Genomic DNA, 17,984 nt, shown 5'->3' with positions numbered 1-17,984 from the left:
CGCCTTTTTACATCAAATAAAAGGACGGAAACGGTGAGTCATTTTTTAAAATGATGAACGCACCCCCGCTGGGTTAGTTCCACGTTCAACTTTTCTTTTTTTTTTTTTTTTTTATAATCTTTCCAAATATGTTTACCTTTTACCCTTCGCCCTGCTTCATTGATCCATGTAGAGAACGGCTTCTCCTTCTCACCCGAAGGAATCTCCATTCAACTTATTTTCTGAATTCACGTGAGGGTTGAAATGGTGTTGGGCGTTGTTCTGGGTGTGCCCGTTCGGCTGTGCGCCATACGTTTGGTACTCCTCACAGGGGAAGGCGGAGGGGTAGTTTGTCATGCAGGTGGTTGGGTTCAACATTGCGTAGGTAACCGAGTTGGACGATACGTACTCAGTGGGGCCAGCAACGCCCAACGGGTACCCCTGGCCTGGACTATCGTTAGGCAGGACACACCTCGACACACTTATTCCGTCTGCCCCACTGTTACAATCCTTCAATGATACATAACCACTAGGGGGGTTAACTTGTGAGAAGTGTAAACTTTCCTTCATTGTGCCTTTCATTCCGTTTAAATGATCACCAGGGGGTTCTACTTGGACTGTTCTTTGGGAAGTTTCCCAACTTGGTATCGGACAGGATTCCTCCTTAATCATATCTGACTTTCCGCTGACCTTTTCGTGGTTAACCAGAGGGGGCACACCACCACATTGGCTCTCCTCAATTTTTGTTCCTTCTGCAGGAGGGGAGGCACCGTTGTTTGTGAGGAGCCCCTCCGATGTGAACACTGCAGTAGGTAGGTCGTCATTGGGTGCATTATCTACCGTGAGCGGTGGCCCATTACATGCATTGGCTGTTACTACGACTGTGGTTTCCACTTCCACCTTCACACCGTCCTTTTCCTTTCCATCCCCCTCTTCCACTTCGTCATCCTCTTCCTTCTCTTCCTCCTCTCCATCCCCCCCGTCCGCCAACTCATAGATCCTATTCCTGTAGCATTGTATAAAAGGAAACTTGGCTTCAAAGTAATTCCTCAGGCAAGTCTCACTGGGGACCTTAAACCGGTGCCCGTACACCCCCTGCAGCATCTTCCTGTGGTGGTTTATAATCCTCACCACCTTTAGGAAGTGGTTCAATAGAACAGTCACCTCTGCGTGGCTGTTAAGACAATTTTTTCCACTGAACTTTTTTAGCTTATAATTCAGGAGGTGAAAAACGTTCCTTGTGACATCTGGAGGGGAGTCATTGTAGTTGTCTCCAAATGGACCTTCACCTTTAGGTCTTTTGAAACACAATGCCATTTCATTATTTTTAAAATTTTCTCCCTCCTCTTTTATATTGTTCATTAGGCATTCTTCCCCTGGCGTGCTCTTTACATACTCGTTTTTTTTTCTCTCCATTTCGTTGTCATTCTGATTTGGGCTAGCTGGGTCTATATAGATTTTTCTCTTCCTGCCCTTCCGCTTGACTTCCTTCTCTTCCAATTTTACGCCTTCATCTTTATGTAGGAGGATGTTTCCTTCATTTATAGGGACGCTTTGTATTTTTTTTTTCCTTCCTCGAGTTTCTTTTTTCTTCAAGGGGACTCCTCCTCCGTCTCCATCTGTTTGGACCGTTACCTCTGCCTGGATCTTCATCTCTGCCTGGACCTTCACCTCTGCCTGGACCTTCATCTCTGCCTGTGCTCCACCCAGTTGGTGTTCCTCCTGCACTTCCGCTTTGATTGTAGGTACGATCGTTTCGTTCGTTACTCCTTTATTAGGTATATATGCATCTGTTGCGAATCCCTGCTCTGTCCCTCCTGAGGGAATGTTTCCTTCAAGTGTCCTACTAGGGGGAGTTAACCCTCCCGTCTCATTTACCCTTTCCTTATCACCCACCTTGGATGAATAACCTTCTACACCTTTGTTTACCACATGGGGGTGGTCACCACTATTAGGTTTGCTGCCCGTTCCATTTTTATATTCCTGTAATTTTGTTTTCAAATAGGAGGAACTTACACTCATTAGGAAGTTCGTGTATGTGTTACTTAACCCCTGGTCTGTACTTTTCCCCATAGAATACTTATTGTTCCGTAGAATCATTTCCACTATATCTTTATTGAGCGTGAATTTACCATTAGTTGGGGTGATCTTTCCTTTTCGCTCAGTTGGATGTTGCGTCTGCTGTTGGAGTTGCTCCTTTTCCTCGAACGAGTGACCCTTAACATGTTGAACGGTTCCTACACCCTGGGAATGCATACCATTTTCGGTTATATGTCCTCTCACAGGAGGTACCCTGTCAAAGTTACCAAAGTCCCTACCATTCGACACGTTCAGCGTGCCTCCGTTTGGACTACCATGGTGGAAATAGTTATTATCCTTGTAGTTTCCACTCACGTTGTTCGTATTGGAGTACGCACCGGCGTTAATGTTGGTGCCAAGGCTCATTCCAATGCTTGCATTCATTGTAATGTTTGGTGCGTTTCCATCCTTTAGGTTGTTCGTTTTGACTCTCTTGTTATTTTTCACTGCGGTTTTTTTTTCCTGCGTATTGGTATTGGTACTTGTTTTTTTTTCCTCCCCCTTTGGGCCGCTATTCTTTCCTTTTCTTGGTCTCGCTTTATTTTTCACCTGCTGGGGGTAAGTGTTATTGTTCGCTGCACCGAGGAACATTTGCGGGTGCAATACCCCCTGCTGCGTGGGTGACTCCCCAATGATCTGCCTGCCGTTGTTACCGTAAAAGGTGGTGGATGATTGGTTGCCGTAGAAGTTGGTTGAGTCGTTTCCGTAAAAGTTGGCACAATCGTTGCTGTAAAGGCTGGCGGAGTTGTTACCGTAGGAGTTATCGAATCCACCTGTACTGATAACACCACCTGTACTGATAACGCCACCTGCACCGCCAACGCCAACTGAGGAACCTCCTTTGAAGTCGCTCCTCTCATAAACGGGTCCTGCGTTGTAGTCCCCCCCCCATACGGAACTTTGGTCAGAATACTGACTTCCGTAAAAAAAGGTCCCTCTGTTTCCTCCATACGCCACACTAGGATCCACCATTTGGCTGTTCCTTACATTTATGCTGTGGTCATTCTGCGTACCTCTGTTCCCCTGGAGAGGTAACTTTTCTGCCCCCCCTCTGTAGTGATGATTTAAGGGGGGATGCTCATAGGGGTACTCATTCGGAGGGAGGTTCCTACTTTGGACCCCCTGAAGGTCGCCTCTAATTTCATCGTTACGTCCACCACGAACGGTTCCCTGCATTACATAGGCTGCGTTTCCCTTGGGGGGGCTGTATACCACTTGCTCCTCCTTGAAGGTCTCATTTGAAGACGTGCCCAAAATATTCATGCTATTCTTTATGTTGCTCTTCACGTTACTTCTCATGTTTCCTTTTAGGTAGGAACTGTTAGGTATGTTGTTACTACCTAGGTAACTGGTTCCCTGGTTGGAAAAAGTGTTGTTTAGATTGTGCGGGCTTGTAACCCTATTGCTGTTTTGGCCCTCCATGTAGTTACCGCTAGGGGTGTACCCCTGCTGCATGGCATTATGGTTTCGCATGAGACCCCTATCCGTTGCATAGTCACCCATATGGTAATTGTCATACGTGTTGTTTGCACTTAAAACGTGGTAATTATTTCCTCTTGACAGATCGTTTCTGCTATTAATGGAATTTAGATCGCTGCTTGGGTGGGTCACCCCAGGATGACTGTCCACGCTGTCGAAGCTGTTCATACTGCTGAACCCGCTGGGATTGCTGAACCCATTGGGGGTGCCGAACCCGTTGGCGCTGCTAAACCCGCTCATGCCATCCACTCTTTGGATGTTTCCCAATCCTGAGAAGCCGGTCGGGCTATCACAACTGTTTAACCCCCCCCTGTTTTGGGGCGTGTTCGCCTGGCTAGTCAGCGTGTTCGTGTGGTTTGTCAACGTGTTCCCATGGTTTGTCAACGTGTTCCCATGGTTTGTCAACGTGTTCCCATGGTTTGTCAACGTGTTCCCATGGTTTGTCAACGTGTTCGCATGGCTGATCAGTCTGTTCTTCACATTTCCACTAGGACCGTCTGCACCACCCACGCTGTTCACATTTTCCAAAACCCTCTGCCTACCATACCAATTGGCATTCTTCAAATTACTGAAATGGGATTGCACATTCAACGTCCCCCCTTTAGCGCCTTGCCCTGGAATACCTACGTTGTTCATACCGCCATACGTGTTTTGCATGCCCCTTTTTACATTCTTACCCATGAACACATTTTCCATTCTGTTGAGCGTGCCCATATCGTTTAATGCGTTGTGGAGGTTCTGGACTCCTCCGAGGTTGCTAACCATGCGTATGCTGTCCCTACCGTCCATGCTGTTTGCGTAGGTTAGGTTCTTAGAGGCATTCAGACCCGTGTGGCTTCCTCCTGGCCTGTCTTGGAAGTTACTTGGCTCGTTCATGTAGGCCCTTCCATAGTTGCTCGTGGAGTTCCCTCCATATCCGCCACTCATCCCTCCGTAGCTTCCCTGATTATTCTGACTGTTATGGCTGTTATGGTTGTTATGGTAGTTATGGCTGTTCTGAGTGTTTACCCCAATTCCTCTGTCTCCAAAACTGCTCATGTTCTGATTCAGGAACTCCTTCGACAGATTTCCATTCGGGTCGTAGCTGTACACCCCCTCCCCCATGCTGTTGTAAAAGACGCCCTCTTGGGACACACCCCCGTATTCATTCGGCGTAGATACGTCCTCATAGTTAACGTTCGTTGAGTAGGGGTTATGGAAAAAGTTATTTTCCCCTGACATGGTGGAGAAAGGTGTTTGGTGTGGGGGAGTAGGGGGCACCACTTCATTTATGGGTTACCGTGGGGGGTACACACAGCGTCTTAATAAACAGACACATAAACAGGTGGACACACTGCCACACAAACAGGAACACTTATCGTATGCGCTTTGCTTCCCTTCTTGCACATACTTCAAGGTATACAAAAGTGGAGCAAACACTTGGGCTGTCCACTAAATCGTTAGATACTCTCACAAAAAAAAAAAAAAAAAATATATATAACGATAACGATCTAATTGCAATTCAAAAATGGTTAATTACACCGCTTGATCTATGCGTGTTAAAATGGGACTACCCCAAAAAAGGAGAAAAAAAAAAAAAAAAAAAAATGTGCATATGGAGGTTCATTTTTTACATGCACAGGTCAGGCGAATTTTCTACTCTCTGCCATCAAGGTTATTCAATGTCATGGGAACGCATTTGTTCTTTCCCTATTCACGTGTAGATCAAAATGTGTGCAACGTCCCCTCGTACGTGTGTTACAGTTTGTATTGGTCAAGGTGGTTTATCGATGCACGTTTCCACCGGAATAGTTATCTCTGTATATATATTTACATATATTATATTTACATGTATATATTTACATTTACACGTTGGATGAGCTGGGTAGGCAGTCTACCTGGGCGACATACGCAGCTGGCGTGGTTGAGGGGAGGCACGATGGATGTCTTCAGGCGACCCCCCCCTCTGTACAACTGTCCTGCCCACACAAACGGAAAAATAAAGAAATAGATAAACAGGGAAAATAGAGAAAGGAAGAAATGCCGACGTGGAGAAAACTTCCTTCCCTCGGCTAAAGCACAACCCCTTAAGGTGCAACCTCAACGGGGGGTAGCAAAAAAAAAAAAAAAAAAAAAAAAAAGCAGAGAGCAGAGCGCTATATGTGCAGGTGTAAAAACCTCCCTGGGAAGGAACGAAGATGGAGAGAAAAATCACTTCAACTGGAAATGCGTTAACAAAACGTGCTTGTGTAAAAGTACACAAATGTACACAGGTGCTTAGCTATGTGATAAGAGGGCAGATTATCGCGGGGGGAAGGGGAAAGAAAAAAAGGGAAAAAGGGAAAGGAAAAAAGGGAAATTATGTTAAATTGGGACCCAAATGGGGGCGACGGTAGTGTAAGCATAAAAGAAAAAAAAAAGAAAAAAAAGAAAAAATGAAAATAAGAGAATAAAGAAAATAAGAGAATAAGAAAATGCGGAGTACACAATTAATAATGGCTAATCGCGAAGCGACTAAGGGGGAGAAGGAAAAGTGAACAAGTGCTTTACACTTTGGAGGGACTCTTTGGTCTCGCGCTTTAAAAGGCATTGCCCTGGTGAAATTCTCTCCCAACTGGAGGGCGCTAAACAGGGGTGGGGGGTTGTGTTCACGTTCTCGTATACAGTTTCACACGCAGCTACTTGGGTGCATACGCTTTTCCGGCCATGTGTGCACTTTAGCACGGAACTACCAAGCGATTATCACGCGATTATCACGCGATATGTGCTGGACGTGTAAACATATGACCCCCCACGCGAATGTTTAAAACGGAAAAAACTTCACACTGGAGGTGCCAAGGGTGTCCTTCCCCTTAACATAGTTGCATGAATTTATTTACACAAGGCGAAAAAAAAAAAAAAAAAAAAAAAAAAAAAAAAGTATCATAAATAATATGCCCGTCGTGTGTTGCGCACAAACAATCGGTACTACACTTAGCATATGGGTCACATCCTGTAGTGTAACACGGCACGCTCTGCATCCAGCAGCACCACGATTTATCTATCGGTCGGAAGTTGTCATGACTTGCTTGGCATGACTAAGGGTCATGTAGTATTATGTCTCAGTGTGCATGCAACGGAGCGGTGCCCCGTCGTATTATCCACACACCATCAGAAAAGTACATGCATTATGTTTCCCCCTCGGGGGGTAGTGTGTTTGGAGGCGTTCTCCCTGGTTTGTATTCCTAGTCGAGAGGGTACGGGGAACGCATCAACTGCTGTTCCTCTTTTCGCGCAGAAGCAAATGGCAAGTTGGGAAAAAAAAAAAAAAAAAAAAAAAAAAAAAATAGAAGAGACCCCGCCATGCGAAAGGTCCTACGAAACGTCTACACGGAGAGGAGGAAGCACCAAAATGGCGAATAATGTTGAAGCAACGTAAAACCAACATGAAGATCTACAAAAAAAAAAAAAAAAAGAATGCCTTCTCCCATGGGAATGCGAAAAATAAAAGGCAAATATCGACCCGGAGAAAAAATGAAAAAAGAAAAAGGGTCTTCTCCAAGGAGACCATGATACAAAAAAAGGGGAAAAAATGTTCAGGCGTAAAATTTAATATGCAGCTGTGTAGCTATTTACGTCACGCTACAACGTCTGTCGTTTCGATGTGCATGTGAAGGGTGGGTTAAGTTCAGCGTCTCTTCTGCTTGGTTGCTACTTCAGTCACAGGTGAACCAAATATGAGGATCATTTTTTAATTTCCCTCCATTCGACTCGACGTCCTCACGTCCGGTTCTGCTCATCCAACTTTCTGCTTCCTTGCATACTCACTCGAATAGGTGTAAAGAAAGGACCCCAGGGTCGTCAGCAGAATGCCCACCAATGTGTACCCATTTAGCACCTCATCGTGGTAAAATTTACTTATAAATGTTTGCAGGGTGGACTTGACATTCCCAAACATGTTAAAGACGACGTTGTCTGTGTAGTGAATGCACAGGAAGGAGGAAAATGTCACGAAGATAGACGAAATGCCTGCGGGGGGGGGGGAGGGTATGTAAGCGTGTGTGTGTATGTGTTAGCCAAGTGAGAAGTGACACATGCATAGGGTACAGTTAAAAAGGGAGTGCATATGTGACAAGCGTTTTCTTTAAAGTGACTCTGTGAACCCCCGAATGGTGAATCCACCAATGGAGTTATATCTCCCCTTATGTTTACTCACACGACAGGGCCAGATAAAAACAAACGCGATGGCTCCAGCGGAAAATGGAAAAAAACTCTCCTGTTATGCACAGGTAAATAAAAAGGATGACGGAAGAGTACAACATGTTGTAGTAAAGCATGACCGTTTTGTTATGATAAATCATCAACTTCTTCTTTAGGAGATTCAGATGAATTGCTTGGACGATGGAGACGGTGGTGCCTGTTCAGGGGGGGGGGCGAAAGAGGTGGACACGGTTAACAGGTGTGGAGGTGCATAGAATGCCGGTGCGTTGAGTAGGGCGTGAACAACTAGGCAAATCACCCCACAGAACGGGTTCTGCAACCCTCATATATGGCGGTGTCACCCTCCCAAGCGAACCGTAGAGAACCGATTTGAAGTTGGTGGTGACGGCGTCCAGGGAAAAGACGAAGAACCCAGCCGAAACCAACATGCAGGCAAAGGTCATGAGGAACGTAAAGTTTATTTGCTTAAAAAAAAAGTAGGAAAAAAGAAAGTTAAAAGGCAACGTCATGGATCTAGCTAGCTGGTACGAAGATATATTCGTGTATTTCAAACATGTGTTCCCAAATATTAGCGTAAAATTGAAGGAGGCGATTATTAGCCACATCTGTTTCAGTCCTTCATAGAGGGATCCCATGTGCTGCTCCTGAACTTTTTTCTTGTCCTGGGTTTCCATAAAATATCTTTTAAATATATGGAAGGGCAGCAAACATGATAAGTGTTGAATAAATATAAGTAACACTGTATCTACGGCCCCCTCCATCAGCACATACTTGTTCACGAAGACGGACGTCACGGAGGACAGCAGGTAGATGCCTATGGAAGACACCACCGTGACGTTGCGCTTCATCGTTTGGGATCTCGTCGGGGCGGGCAGCAAAACAAGCAGCGAATTGATCGGCAAATTGATCGGCGAATTGATTGGCGAATTGATCAGCGAATTGATCAGCGAATTTATCGGCGAATTGATCAGCGAATTTATCGGTGAATGTATATGCAAAGGGGGGAGACACTAGCACTGAGGACGATTCTGCTACACGTGCCGGACTTCCCTCATCCCATGCATCATTTTTAAGCCTACGCAGAAAAGTGACTTTTGCTTGGAAGCAGCACCAGCGGCGTTCGCAAGTAGGTGTAGTGGCGCCCTGATCGGGTTTGTCTGCGGTGGCAATTAATCTATTGAACCTAAGGAAGCACCGAATGGGGAAGTCTGCACAGATAAGTCAACACCTCCTCGGGCGGACCTCTCACGAAGCGGCATTATATGTATACAAACGCGTATGATACACTTGCACAAGCAACCATAACGCAAAGCATTTTTTTTTTTTTTTTTTTTTTTTTCCTTATGTGTGTGCTAATTTATTTATATTTGTTGTCATGCTGAGCTGGAGCATGCAAGGGGAATACTCGTGGCAATTTTTTTTTTTTTTTTTTTTTTTTTTCCAAACCGTTGGCATACCAGGCCGATTGGAGCATTTGCATTTTCGCGTTGTAGGGGCTTCATCCATTCATTCCACGCTTTTACGCGTTTTACTTATTTCATTTATTTTTTTTTTATTTTCCCCAAGTGATTCCCCCCGCGTGGTGACAATTCGCACAGTTTTCCACTCTGCAAACGCGACAAACGAGTATGCTCATCTACACCCTTTTGCAAGCGCAAGAAAGGATGACGACGTAGGCACACTTCCCCGTGGCAGCAGAACATGGCACCCCATGCCATTATTAGAGCAACCATGTGTGAAGGAAAAATATGGTAAAAAAAAAAAAAGGACAATCATCTTTTAGGTGGAGTGTAGAATGTCCACTACATCGCCCCGATGGAACAGACGGAAGAAGTGCTCATGTGGGAGCCTTTTTTCACATTTGTTTTTGCTAACTTTGTTTCCATTCCGTGCCCTTCCCCTCTGATGCAGATTAACGGTCGAATTGGGATGCTTTTCCTGAAGAGGAGGTTTTCGCAGGCGAGCAAGTCTACCCTTGACTTGAAGAAGACGTAAGAACTGCGCCCACCACACCGCACCACAATCACACTACGTCGTGCCGCTCATCATATCACACCATACTACCATCCTACCTTCCTACCATTGCCACCCATTACTATGCAGACTGCTCTACCAGGATGATGACTACCTGGTCGTGAACAAAGCCTACGGAGTGTCCACCTTCGGGCGAGCCCCGCAAAAGGAGAGCATAATAAAAAGTCTCCAAGGACTAAACCTAGACGACCATGAAAGCGCAAACGTTTTATACAAACTACACAACCATGTAGGGGGGTGCCTACTTATCTGCAAAAATAAATTCATAAAAAATCACACCTACGGGAATACCTTCCTAGCGTTAGTCTACGGTCACGTGGAAAACGCGCAAAATGTACAAGTCAAGTTAGGCCTGAAATATTTACCCAATTCAGGGATTATGGTCCCCTCGAACGAGCAGGACCATGTGAGAGACCTAAAGACGATGAAGTATGACGTGATTAGTAACATCATTTCGTATGAGACGCATAAGTTTAGTCTGTTGAAAATTCACACAACAGCAAAAGACGCAAAGTTTATAAAGCCGTTGGTGTTTTATTCTCTCTACACCTGCATCGTGGGCGATAATGAATACGTTGGGGGGTGGAAGAAGTTGAAAAAAAATGGGTTCTTCGCTTACCGGAATGTGGGTGGCCAGGTGGAAAAAACCAACCGGTTGTTATTGAAGAGACTACCCCATGTGGGCAAAAACAACGAATTGATGCTACACCTGCATTGTTTAAGTGTGACCTTCCAATCTGCATGCAGTCGAGTTGTATCCGTCTCATCTCCACTTCCCCAACATATGCGAGAGACGCTGAACTTGCTAGGTGCACCTTCACTAAGTCAGACGATAGAAACGCAGGTGGACGCCTCAAATGAATACTCCAGAAGGGTAGGGAAAAAACTCAGTTCCGTTACGCAAGCGCAGGGAAGCAACCTTCCAGATGATAGGCTCACACAAAATGGAAAGCACTTTAACAAGTTTAACAAGGACCAAAATGACGACGCTCTGTTGTATGATACGATGCAGGACGAAGGCAGAATGGAACGAGAAAATGAACAACTGCTAAGTGCCATATATAGGCAAAATGAGAGCAACGCAGGGGGGGAGGGGAAGAAGGGGAAGCCCCGATCCAGGAGGGGAGTTTTAGCAAAGGACATCCACAAGTTGACTCCCTCCGATGCGCCTATCTTTTTCGCAGACACGCAGTGAAGGGGGAAAAAGGCACTTAACCGGACGGCAGTTAAAAGGCACTTCCCTTCGTAAGCATCTAAACCGATTGGTTGTCTAACCGATTGACCGATTAGAACTCGGCGTGCCCAGGATACCGAGGAAAGGGAATGGTGTCCTTTATATTGTCCACCCCGGTGACAAGCATAATGAGACGCTCGAACCCCAGGCCGAAACCTGCGTGAGGGTGCGAACCGAACTTACGCAACTGTCGGTACCACCAGTAGCTTTCCATGTTTAGTTTCTTCTCAAGAATCATTTTATCGAGTAGTTCTAAGTTGTCCTCTCTTTGGGAGCCACCAATAACTTCGCCAATTTTCGGTACCAACACATCCATTGCGGCAACTGTTTTTCCATCCTCATTTAACTTCATATAAAAAGCTTTTAAATCCTTAGGATAGTTGTATACAATGACGGGTTTTTTAAAAATCTGTTCTGCCACAAACCTTTCATGCTCCGATTGTAAGTCCATTCCCCACTTGACTGGCACATCGAACTTCTCTGAGTAGGGCAACAGAAGGTCGATCACATTTGTGTAGGTTATCTTTGCAAATTTTTCAGTTAATACGTTTTTCAACCGATTTATTAACCCCTTCTCTACATTTTCCTCGAAATAGTATATATCGTCAAAGTGGTTGTTGAGCACATACCCAATGCAATATTTAATGTATGACTCGGCCAACTCCATGTTGTCATATAGATCTGCGAAGGCTATCTCTGGTTCTATCATCCAAAACTCAGCCAGATGTCTAGATGTGTGTGAATTTTCCGCTCGGAAGGTGGGTCCGAAGGTGTATACATCACCCATTGAGGAGCACAGATTCTCTAGGGATAATTGGCCACTCACCGTGAGGAACGCCTGTTTGCTGAAAAAGTCCTTCTTATAATCGATCAGGTATTGTACGGGGTGCGTGCCATCCCCATTTGCACTGTTACATGGGTTTGCATTAGCACCTGTCTGTACCCCTTCGGCATGCGTATCTTCCCGCTTCGTCCCCCCCTTGGTTGTCTTCCTCACCCTAGGAATGGCACCATAATCAGCGTCTTCCCCTAAGAGGGTCGTTACGGTAAACATTTCCCCACCGCCTTCACAATCAGATGTAGTAATTAACGGCGTGTGGATGTAGAGAAAACCCCTACTCTGGAAAAACAAGTGAGTAGCAATTGCAAGGGCGTTTCTAACCCTAATGACTGAGCTAATGAAATAACTACGTGGTCGTAAGTGAGCTACTTCTCGTAAAAACTCCTTTCCATGGTTCTTCTTCGAAAGAGGATATTTCTGCGGATCTAAATTTTCCCCATAAATCTCAAAATTGTGAATAGAACTATCATTCAATGACAGTTCTACGTTTTCCTTTATGAGTCCTTTTTTTTCTTCATTCTGGACAGGGGACTTTATTAACTTTCCCGTGAAACGGAAGCAACACCCAACCCCACACTTTAGTAGCTTCTCATAGTTTTCTATAGATTGATCTACAATTACCTGCAAATTTAAATGACAAGAACCATCATTTAGGTTCACAAAACAGAACCTTCCTCCTCCCTGTTTCCTCACAGCTTTGCTCCAACCGCACACGGTGATTATCTGGTCTATATATTTATTTTTCCTGGTAGAATCACAAAATTCTGCTTCACTTTTTGGAACATTTAACACGTTACTGATTCGTACTCTACTTCTACAGCCCTTATCCGTCACCTCAAGGAGGTTGCACTTTGGACTTAGTAACCCCTCCGATTGTGGTTTTAACTTCTTCAACTTTATCTCTTCTTCATTGGCTTGTTGAAGCGCCTTGGCCTTTTGTAAAACTGCGTCATCTACTTGAATGTCCATTCTGCTCTTTTGGGGGGGGTAAGAGGGGTCTCTCCTTCTGACCGGAAAAAGAGAACTTCACTTAGCGCCAAACGGTTGAATGGTGTGGGTGTCCTCTCCGGTGGGGAGCAATCAGGATAACTTCTTAGCTTTCTCTTTATTCCTCTGTTGAGGTAGCCTTGCGTGAATTTCCTTTCCTCTTCACAGATGGACTTCGCCTATACGCACAAGTCAGCCACACGAGTTGCGTACCACATGGAGTTTTCCCCTGCGGTGGAGCACTGCACCTACAGGATGACAAACTTTTCCCTACGCACGGGTTCAACTTATCGTCACGCCTATCTTCACGTAGAGCGCAACAACAAAAAGGGGGCCTCCTTTCGAACTTGCGAACTTGCTGTTCTTGTTCTTATTTGTTAATTATTCTTCCATAAGGGGAGGAACTAGCATAATGGCTAGAGAAAAAAAAAAAAAAAAAAAAAAAAGAGGAAACCTTCTAAGCGTCACTCAACTGGTGGAAAAAAATCATTGCACGAATAAATATATTCTTTTAAAACCATTTTGCGCTCGTAAAAGTTCGCTCCCCGTCGTCAGCACGCATACTTTTCTTCCCATGCGGGTATTCACTTCCGCGTGGGGGAAAAGTCGGTTGCAGGAGGGGGGTATTCACTTGTAGCCTTGCAGAAGGGAGCTTCTTCTTTTTTGATCTGCCATTCTACTCATCCTACATTTATATTTTTTTTAAAAAAAAAAGTGCACGGTCTGTCAGTCGGTAGTTCGTTTATCTCAGTTTCTTTTCCCTCCCCCAACTTTACCTTTTCCCTAACACACTTGGCCCCCTTCATTTATTTCGCTTTGCTCCTGCATGAGCTTGCTACACGTTTATGCATTTATATATGCCATACGGTATGTGTTTATTTTCCGCCTTCCCAGCACAACGTTCGTTACGAGGTCGGCGTTCCGACAAGGACACGCAGCTTCTGTGGGTAAGGGTGAACCCACCGGCCAACATGCCAACCAACACGCCTCATGCTTCAGCGCAGCCAAGTTACCCTCCACCGATGACTTCATTGGCGTCACGTCCCAACATAACCACCTATGTCCATCCCTTGCATGTTCATCTTTACGCTGAAAATTGTACAAAGTAGGAGCAGCCGTTCGGTTTGCTTAACAACTTTTGAACGCCATTGGGGGCAGCCACCTGGGCCCTTCTTCCCATTCGTGTTTGCGAACGGTGCTTACACCCGTGCTTGTAAAGCAACAAAGGGGGGTTTAAAAAAATATATATATAAATATATATACGGCATTACTGGATACTTAAAAAAGGACGAAAACAAAAAGGGGGACACTTAAAAATGTGCTAACACGGTGGCGCAGACACGCATGGGAAGTTAACTGATCAAACGCACTGACAAAGTTAACTAATCAAACGCAATGACAAACCGAACTGTGCAAATGCACCGATACGCTAGGGGGCAGGATCCACGCTCGCCGCTCTGCACGTCTCACTAAACGTGTCCAGATACTCGGACCAAAAAAAAAAGGACTTACGTTTGTGCCTATTTCTATGCAGGCACCTCTTCAGAATGTACCTCACGGGGGGTGGAATAGCTCTGCTGATGGGAAGCTGCTTTCTAGCATAGCCAACGCATGCAATAATATCCAAGGGGTGTTTCAGTTCCCGAAAGGGGATCTGTCTATGTAGCATTTCCCAAAGGATTACTCCAAAGGAATATACGTCTGCCTGTGGAGTGTATCCTTCACCTCTTAAAATTTCTGGAGCTGTCCACTGGTAGGTACCAACAATTCCAAGAAACCTCGGCTTCTGAGTAAAGTTCTGTACAGATAATCCAAAATCACAGATTTTAACTTGCCCCGACATGGAGAGCAAAATATTTGATGATTTTAAATCACAATGTAGAATACCCTTATGGTGGAGGAAGCACATAAAGGCAGCAATTTCTTTGCCCATTTTAAGGATGTCTCTTAATTTCATTTTTACTTTACGCTTATGTATTAGGTCAAATATGCTTCCACAGTTTATATATTCTAGGGCTATTCCTTGGGGGGATTTTAGTGCACCCAGAAAAAGGGAAACGTTAGGGTGCCTTAAGGTCGACAAGATATCCATTTCGGTGCAAAACTCATAACTATACTTCTCATTATTACATATTTTTAATGCTATATTGTTAGCTGAATATTGCATGCGAAAATAATCATCATTGTATGTTAATAACTTATCTCCGTATATGCATCTGTAAACATTGCTATACCCCCCCCTGCCTATTAAATTTAGGTAGTGTAATTTGTTCTTCCTCAGAAGGAATGCATCGTCGTGGATGTTCCCATTTGATTTATTGCTCCTTTTTCTGTACTTATACTTTTCCCTCAGTCGTAAAAGAAACTGCACACACAGTGTAACGTACTTTTTTACTACCCTATCGTCTACGCCCATGCGTTTTAATAATTTCTCTTCCATATATTTTAGGCAATACCCATCCATCTCATTTCGTATAAAAATTTCTATCGCCTTTTTTGGAACTCCGACAAAAAAAAAAAAAAAATTTAATTCAAATACGTCCCAGTATACACAGTTCTGTGCACATGACAGACACCTTTTTTTTTTCTTCTTCCTTAACCATCTTGGAAGAAGACTTTCTATTTCTTTCCTCAGCTGATCATCATCGCTTGTTTGTTTTAAAAATGGGTTACTATTACCTTTGCCCACTTTGTGATTAACCTTCTTCCTGTTATGTGCAGTTGTCTCCATGTCTTGACTCCCTCTCAGAGAATGCCTACGATCGGAGCCATCCCTCACGCTGCTTACACTTCTCACAGTATCCTTACAACCGTGATTATTTACCCCCACGGTGTTGGTCTTTTCCCTCAGGAACGCGTCACCACTGTTGCCATTGATGCCATTACTACCTCCGCTTGTGCTGAGCTCCTCCCCGATGGGTTGCCCCATCGTCTCACTTCTTAACTGGGTGACGGCAACACAAGGTGCGTGAGAGCAATTCCCGTCCCCACCCTCTCCTACGGAATCATCGCTTTCCATGTTGCTCACCACGGTGGGAGTTTCCATACTCTGCTGGCTGACCCCGCCGTTAGCGAGTTTGCCCTCAGAGGCAATACCACCGACGTTTTCCTTCCCTATCACGCAAATGCCATCTTCCGCAGTGGCCGGGTCCCGTAACTTATCACCCAGTGTGCTCATCAAAATTGCACCATTACATATGGTACGATCCTCATTATTGGGAAGTTCCTCCCTCTTTTCAAGCAAATCCGTTTCGTGAATAACTCCTCCGCCATTAACATGCGCCAAGTTATTGCTGCATCCACTACCATCACGAGTTGCACTTCCCTCATATGTCTCTAACCTACCTTTCTCTGTATCACGCGTGGTCCCCTCATTGGAAATATCATTTACCCATTTGTTTTTGCCAAGAGGTTCCACCAGCATCTTCTCCATTTCCAAATGTTCAAATTTGTTGTGAATTTTTTTAATGTGAAAATTATCAGTTTGTTCCTTTTCGCGATTCTGACTATGTGGTTCGTCAATTGGACCATTCTGTGCAGACGTGCCACCTGGGAGTTTGCTCTTCCTACCATTAGGGCAGAACTTGTTCCTGTCTTTTTTCTCCTGCCCACTTTTTAACGTACTTTTTGGGAACTTCTCCCATTTACTCTCCCCAATGTGTACTTCCCTTTTATGTGTAGAATGGGCAAAGAGCTCTCTCGAATTTTCCCTCTTTATTTTTTTCACTAACTGTTGGTAAAAGTGGACGTAGCTGAAAATGTTGTACTTGTACTGGTTCTCTATGAAGGAATGCACGTCTCGCTCTCTTTTGCTCTTTCCAGTTTCCTCGGAATTGCCACTGGAGGGACTTTCTTCTTCATCGGCGCCTCCGTCAAGGGAGCCTTCATCTGTTGCGTTATAGTCATATTCGCTCCCCTTGGCTGCTCCCTCCATTTTGATCCTATCTCTTCTGCGCGGACGCGCTTTGTGCGTCCCCCCCTTCTTGTCCCTTCCTTTCTCCTGAAAAGGCGCAGTCAATCTGTACTTGTCACATTTGGGCGGAAAATTATTAACCGTGGAAAATAAAATATCTTTATATATTATTTCGTTCCTCAGAAATATGCAGCTGTACATAGCATACGTGTTGTAGTCAATTAAGATTCCATTCCCATGTCTTTTCCCTTCTTTGTACCCCCCTATGTATATATACCTATTATCATGAAGGCAGACATTTCCTTGTGCAAATTCGTCTTCGCTATTTTGTTCAACATTTTCTTTTTTCTGTTTGTAGCTATGGCTGTACAAGCAGCAGAGAAGCTCCGACCCAACCAAATGTTTCTGGTCGTTCTGGAACAGCCCCTCGTATTTGTTTCCATTATTGTTAATTGCTATTCCCCATCCGTTTTTTTTTTTATTTTTTATGCCTCCTATGTATACCCCTCTGTTTGTTTTTAAGTAACGATATTCCCATTTTGTTCTTTTTCCCATGTCATTTTTCGTGAAATTTCTGGCAACTTTTCCCCTTTTTTTTTTCCACAACACATTTTACTTGTTATTGTTACGTCCTCTGTAAGCATACGCAAGAGGGTCCTCGCACAAGCGTAAATTGCGTCACACCGTATACATATGCATGTATATCTGTACATATGAATACCTTCCCCCTGGGCGCTTTCAATATGGCCAAAATGGGTCGCCCGGTGTGTGCGTGCGGATGCTAATGCAGTTACAAATGATGCCTATTTTTGTACAAAGCTCTATATGCTTAAGGGGCGCGCAGTTGTGCGACTGTTTAGGCTGTCCCAAAGGTTCGGGCAATTATCCCCTCTATTTGCCCTATTCTGAACTACGTTGTTCCTTTATTCCGCGCGAATGCCGCTATCCTTCGAATGCCAAAAGGTGGGAACTTTTGCAGTGTTGCGATTGTTTGCTCATAACAAGCCAAAAAATGTTATGAACAAAGCTGAAATTGTAATACTTTTTTACCTGAACAGCAAGGGGCAAAAAAAAAAAAAAAAAAAAAAAAAAAAAAGGAAAAAAAGCTAGTTAAAACATTTTAAACGCAGAACATGGTGAATAAGTTATGTCCCCAAATAGGGGTACTACCACAAACGTCACATTTAAAAAGCAAAAAATGTGTTCTCATAGGAAGCAAACGCTAAAATATATTCGCCACGATTTGACAGAAAATGCAT

At 44.4% G+C, this 17,984-nt stretch overlaps 5 protein-coding genes across 5 annotated transcripts; 1 reads left to right on the top strand and 4 right to left on the bottom strand.

The window, feature by feature from the left end:
• Positions 1-189: 189 nt before the first annotated feature.
• Positions 190-4,758, bottom strand: PCOAH_00009000 (Uncharacterized protein; the record flags this gene model as incomplete). Its single annotated transcript, XM_020057709.1, has 1 exon — positions 190-4,758. One exon carries the CDS (start codon positions 4,756-4,758, stop codon positions 190-192), a length of 4,569 nt encoding a protein of 1,522 aa, XP_019913086.1.
• Positions 4,759-7,291: 2,533 nt separating this feature from the next.
• PCOAH_00008990 (GDP-fucose transporter) lies at positions 7,292-8,564 on the bottom strand (the record flags this gene model as incomplete). Its single annotated transcript, XM_020057708.1, has 3 exons — positions 7,292-7,524; positions 7,712-7,912; positions 8,072-8,564. The coding sequence occupies 3 exons, from the start codon at positions 8,562-8,564 to the stop codon at positions 7,292-7,294; spliced, it is 927 nt and encodes a 308-aa protein (XP_019913289.1).
• A 1,057-nt stretch (positions 8,565-9,621) lies between these two features.
• On the top strand, positions 9,622-10,945 carry PCOAH_00008980 (Uncharacterized protein; the record flags this gene model as incomplete). The annotated part of the gene is made up of 2 exons (XM_020057707.1): positions 9,622-9,707; positions 9,820-10,945. The coding sequence occupies 2 exons, from the start codon at positions 9,622-9,624 to the stop codon at positions 10,943-10,945; spliced, it is 1,212 nt and encodes a 403-aa protein (XP_019913037.1).
• Positions 10,946-11,036: 91 nt separating this feature from the next.
• PCOAH_00008970 (Asparagine-tRNA ligase) lies at positions 11,037-12,794 on the bottom strand (the record flags this gene model as incomplete). Its single annotated transcript, XM_020057706.1, has 1 exon — positions 11,037-12,794. The coding sequence occupies one exon, from the start codon at positions 12,792-12,794 to the stop codon at positions 11,037-11,039; it is 1,758 nt and encodes a 585-aa protein (XP_019913326.1).
• Positions 12,795-14,241: 1,447 nt separating this feature from the next.
• Positions 14,242-17,280, bottom strand: PCOAH_00008960 (TKL protein kinase; the record flags this gene model as incomplete). Its single annotated transcript, XM_020057705.1, has 1 exon — positions 14,242-17,280. One exon carries the CDS (start codon positions 17,278-17,280, stop codon positions 14,242-14,244), a length of 3,039 nt encoding a protein of 1,012 aa, XP_019913069.1.
• Between the last annotated feature and the right edge of the window lie 704 nt (positions 17,281-17,984).

This window comes from Plasmodium coatneyi, chromosome 4, assembly GCF_001680005.1.
Source record: "Plasmodium coatneyi strain Hackeri chromosome 4, complete sequence".
NCBI classification, from domain to species: Eukaryota; Apicomplexa; class Aconoidasida; order Haemosporida; family Plasmodiidae; genus Plasmodium; species Plasmodium coatneyi.
The sequence above is the reverse complement of the archived record's forward strand: the minus strand, read 5'-3'. Positions and strand labels throughout refer to the sequence as shown.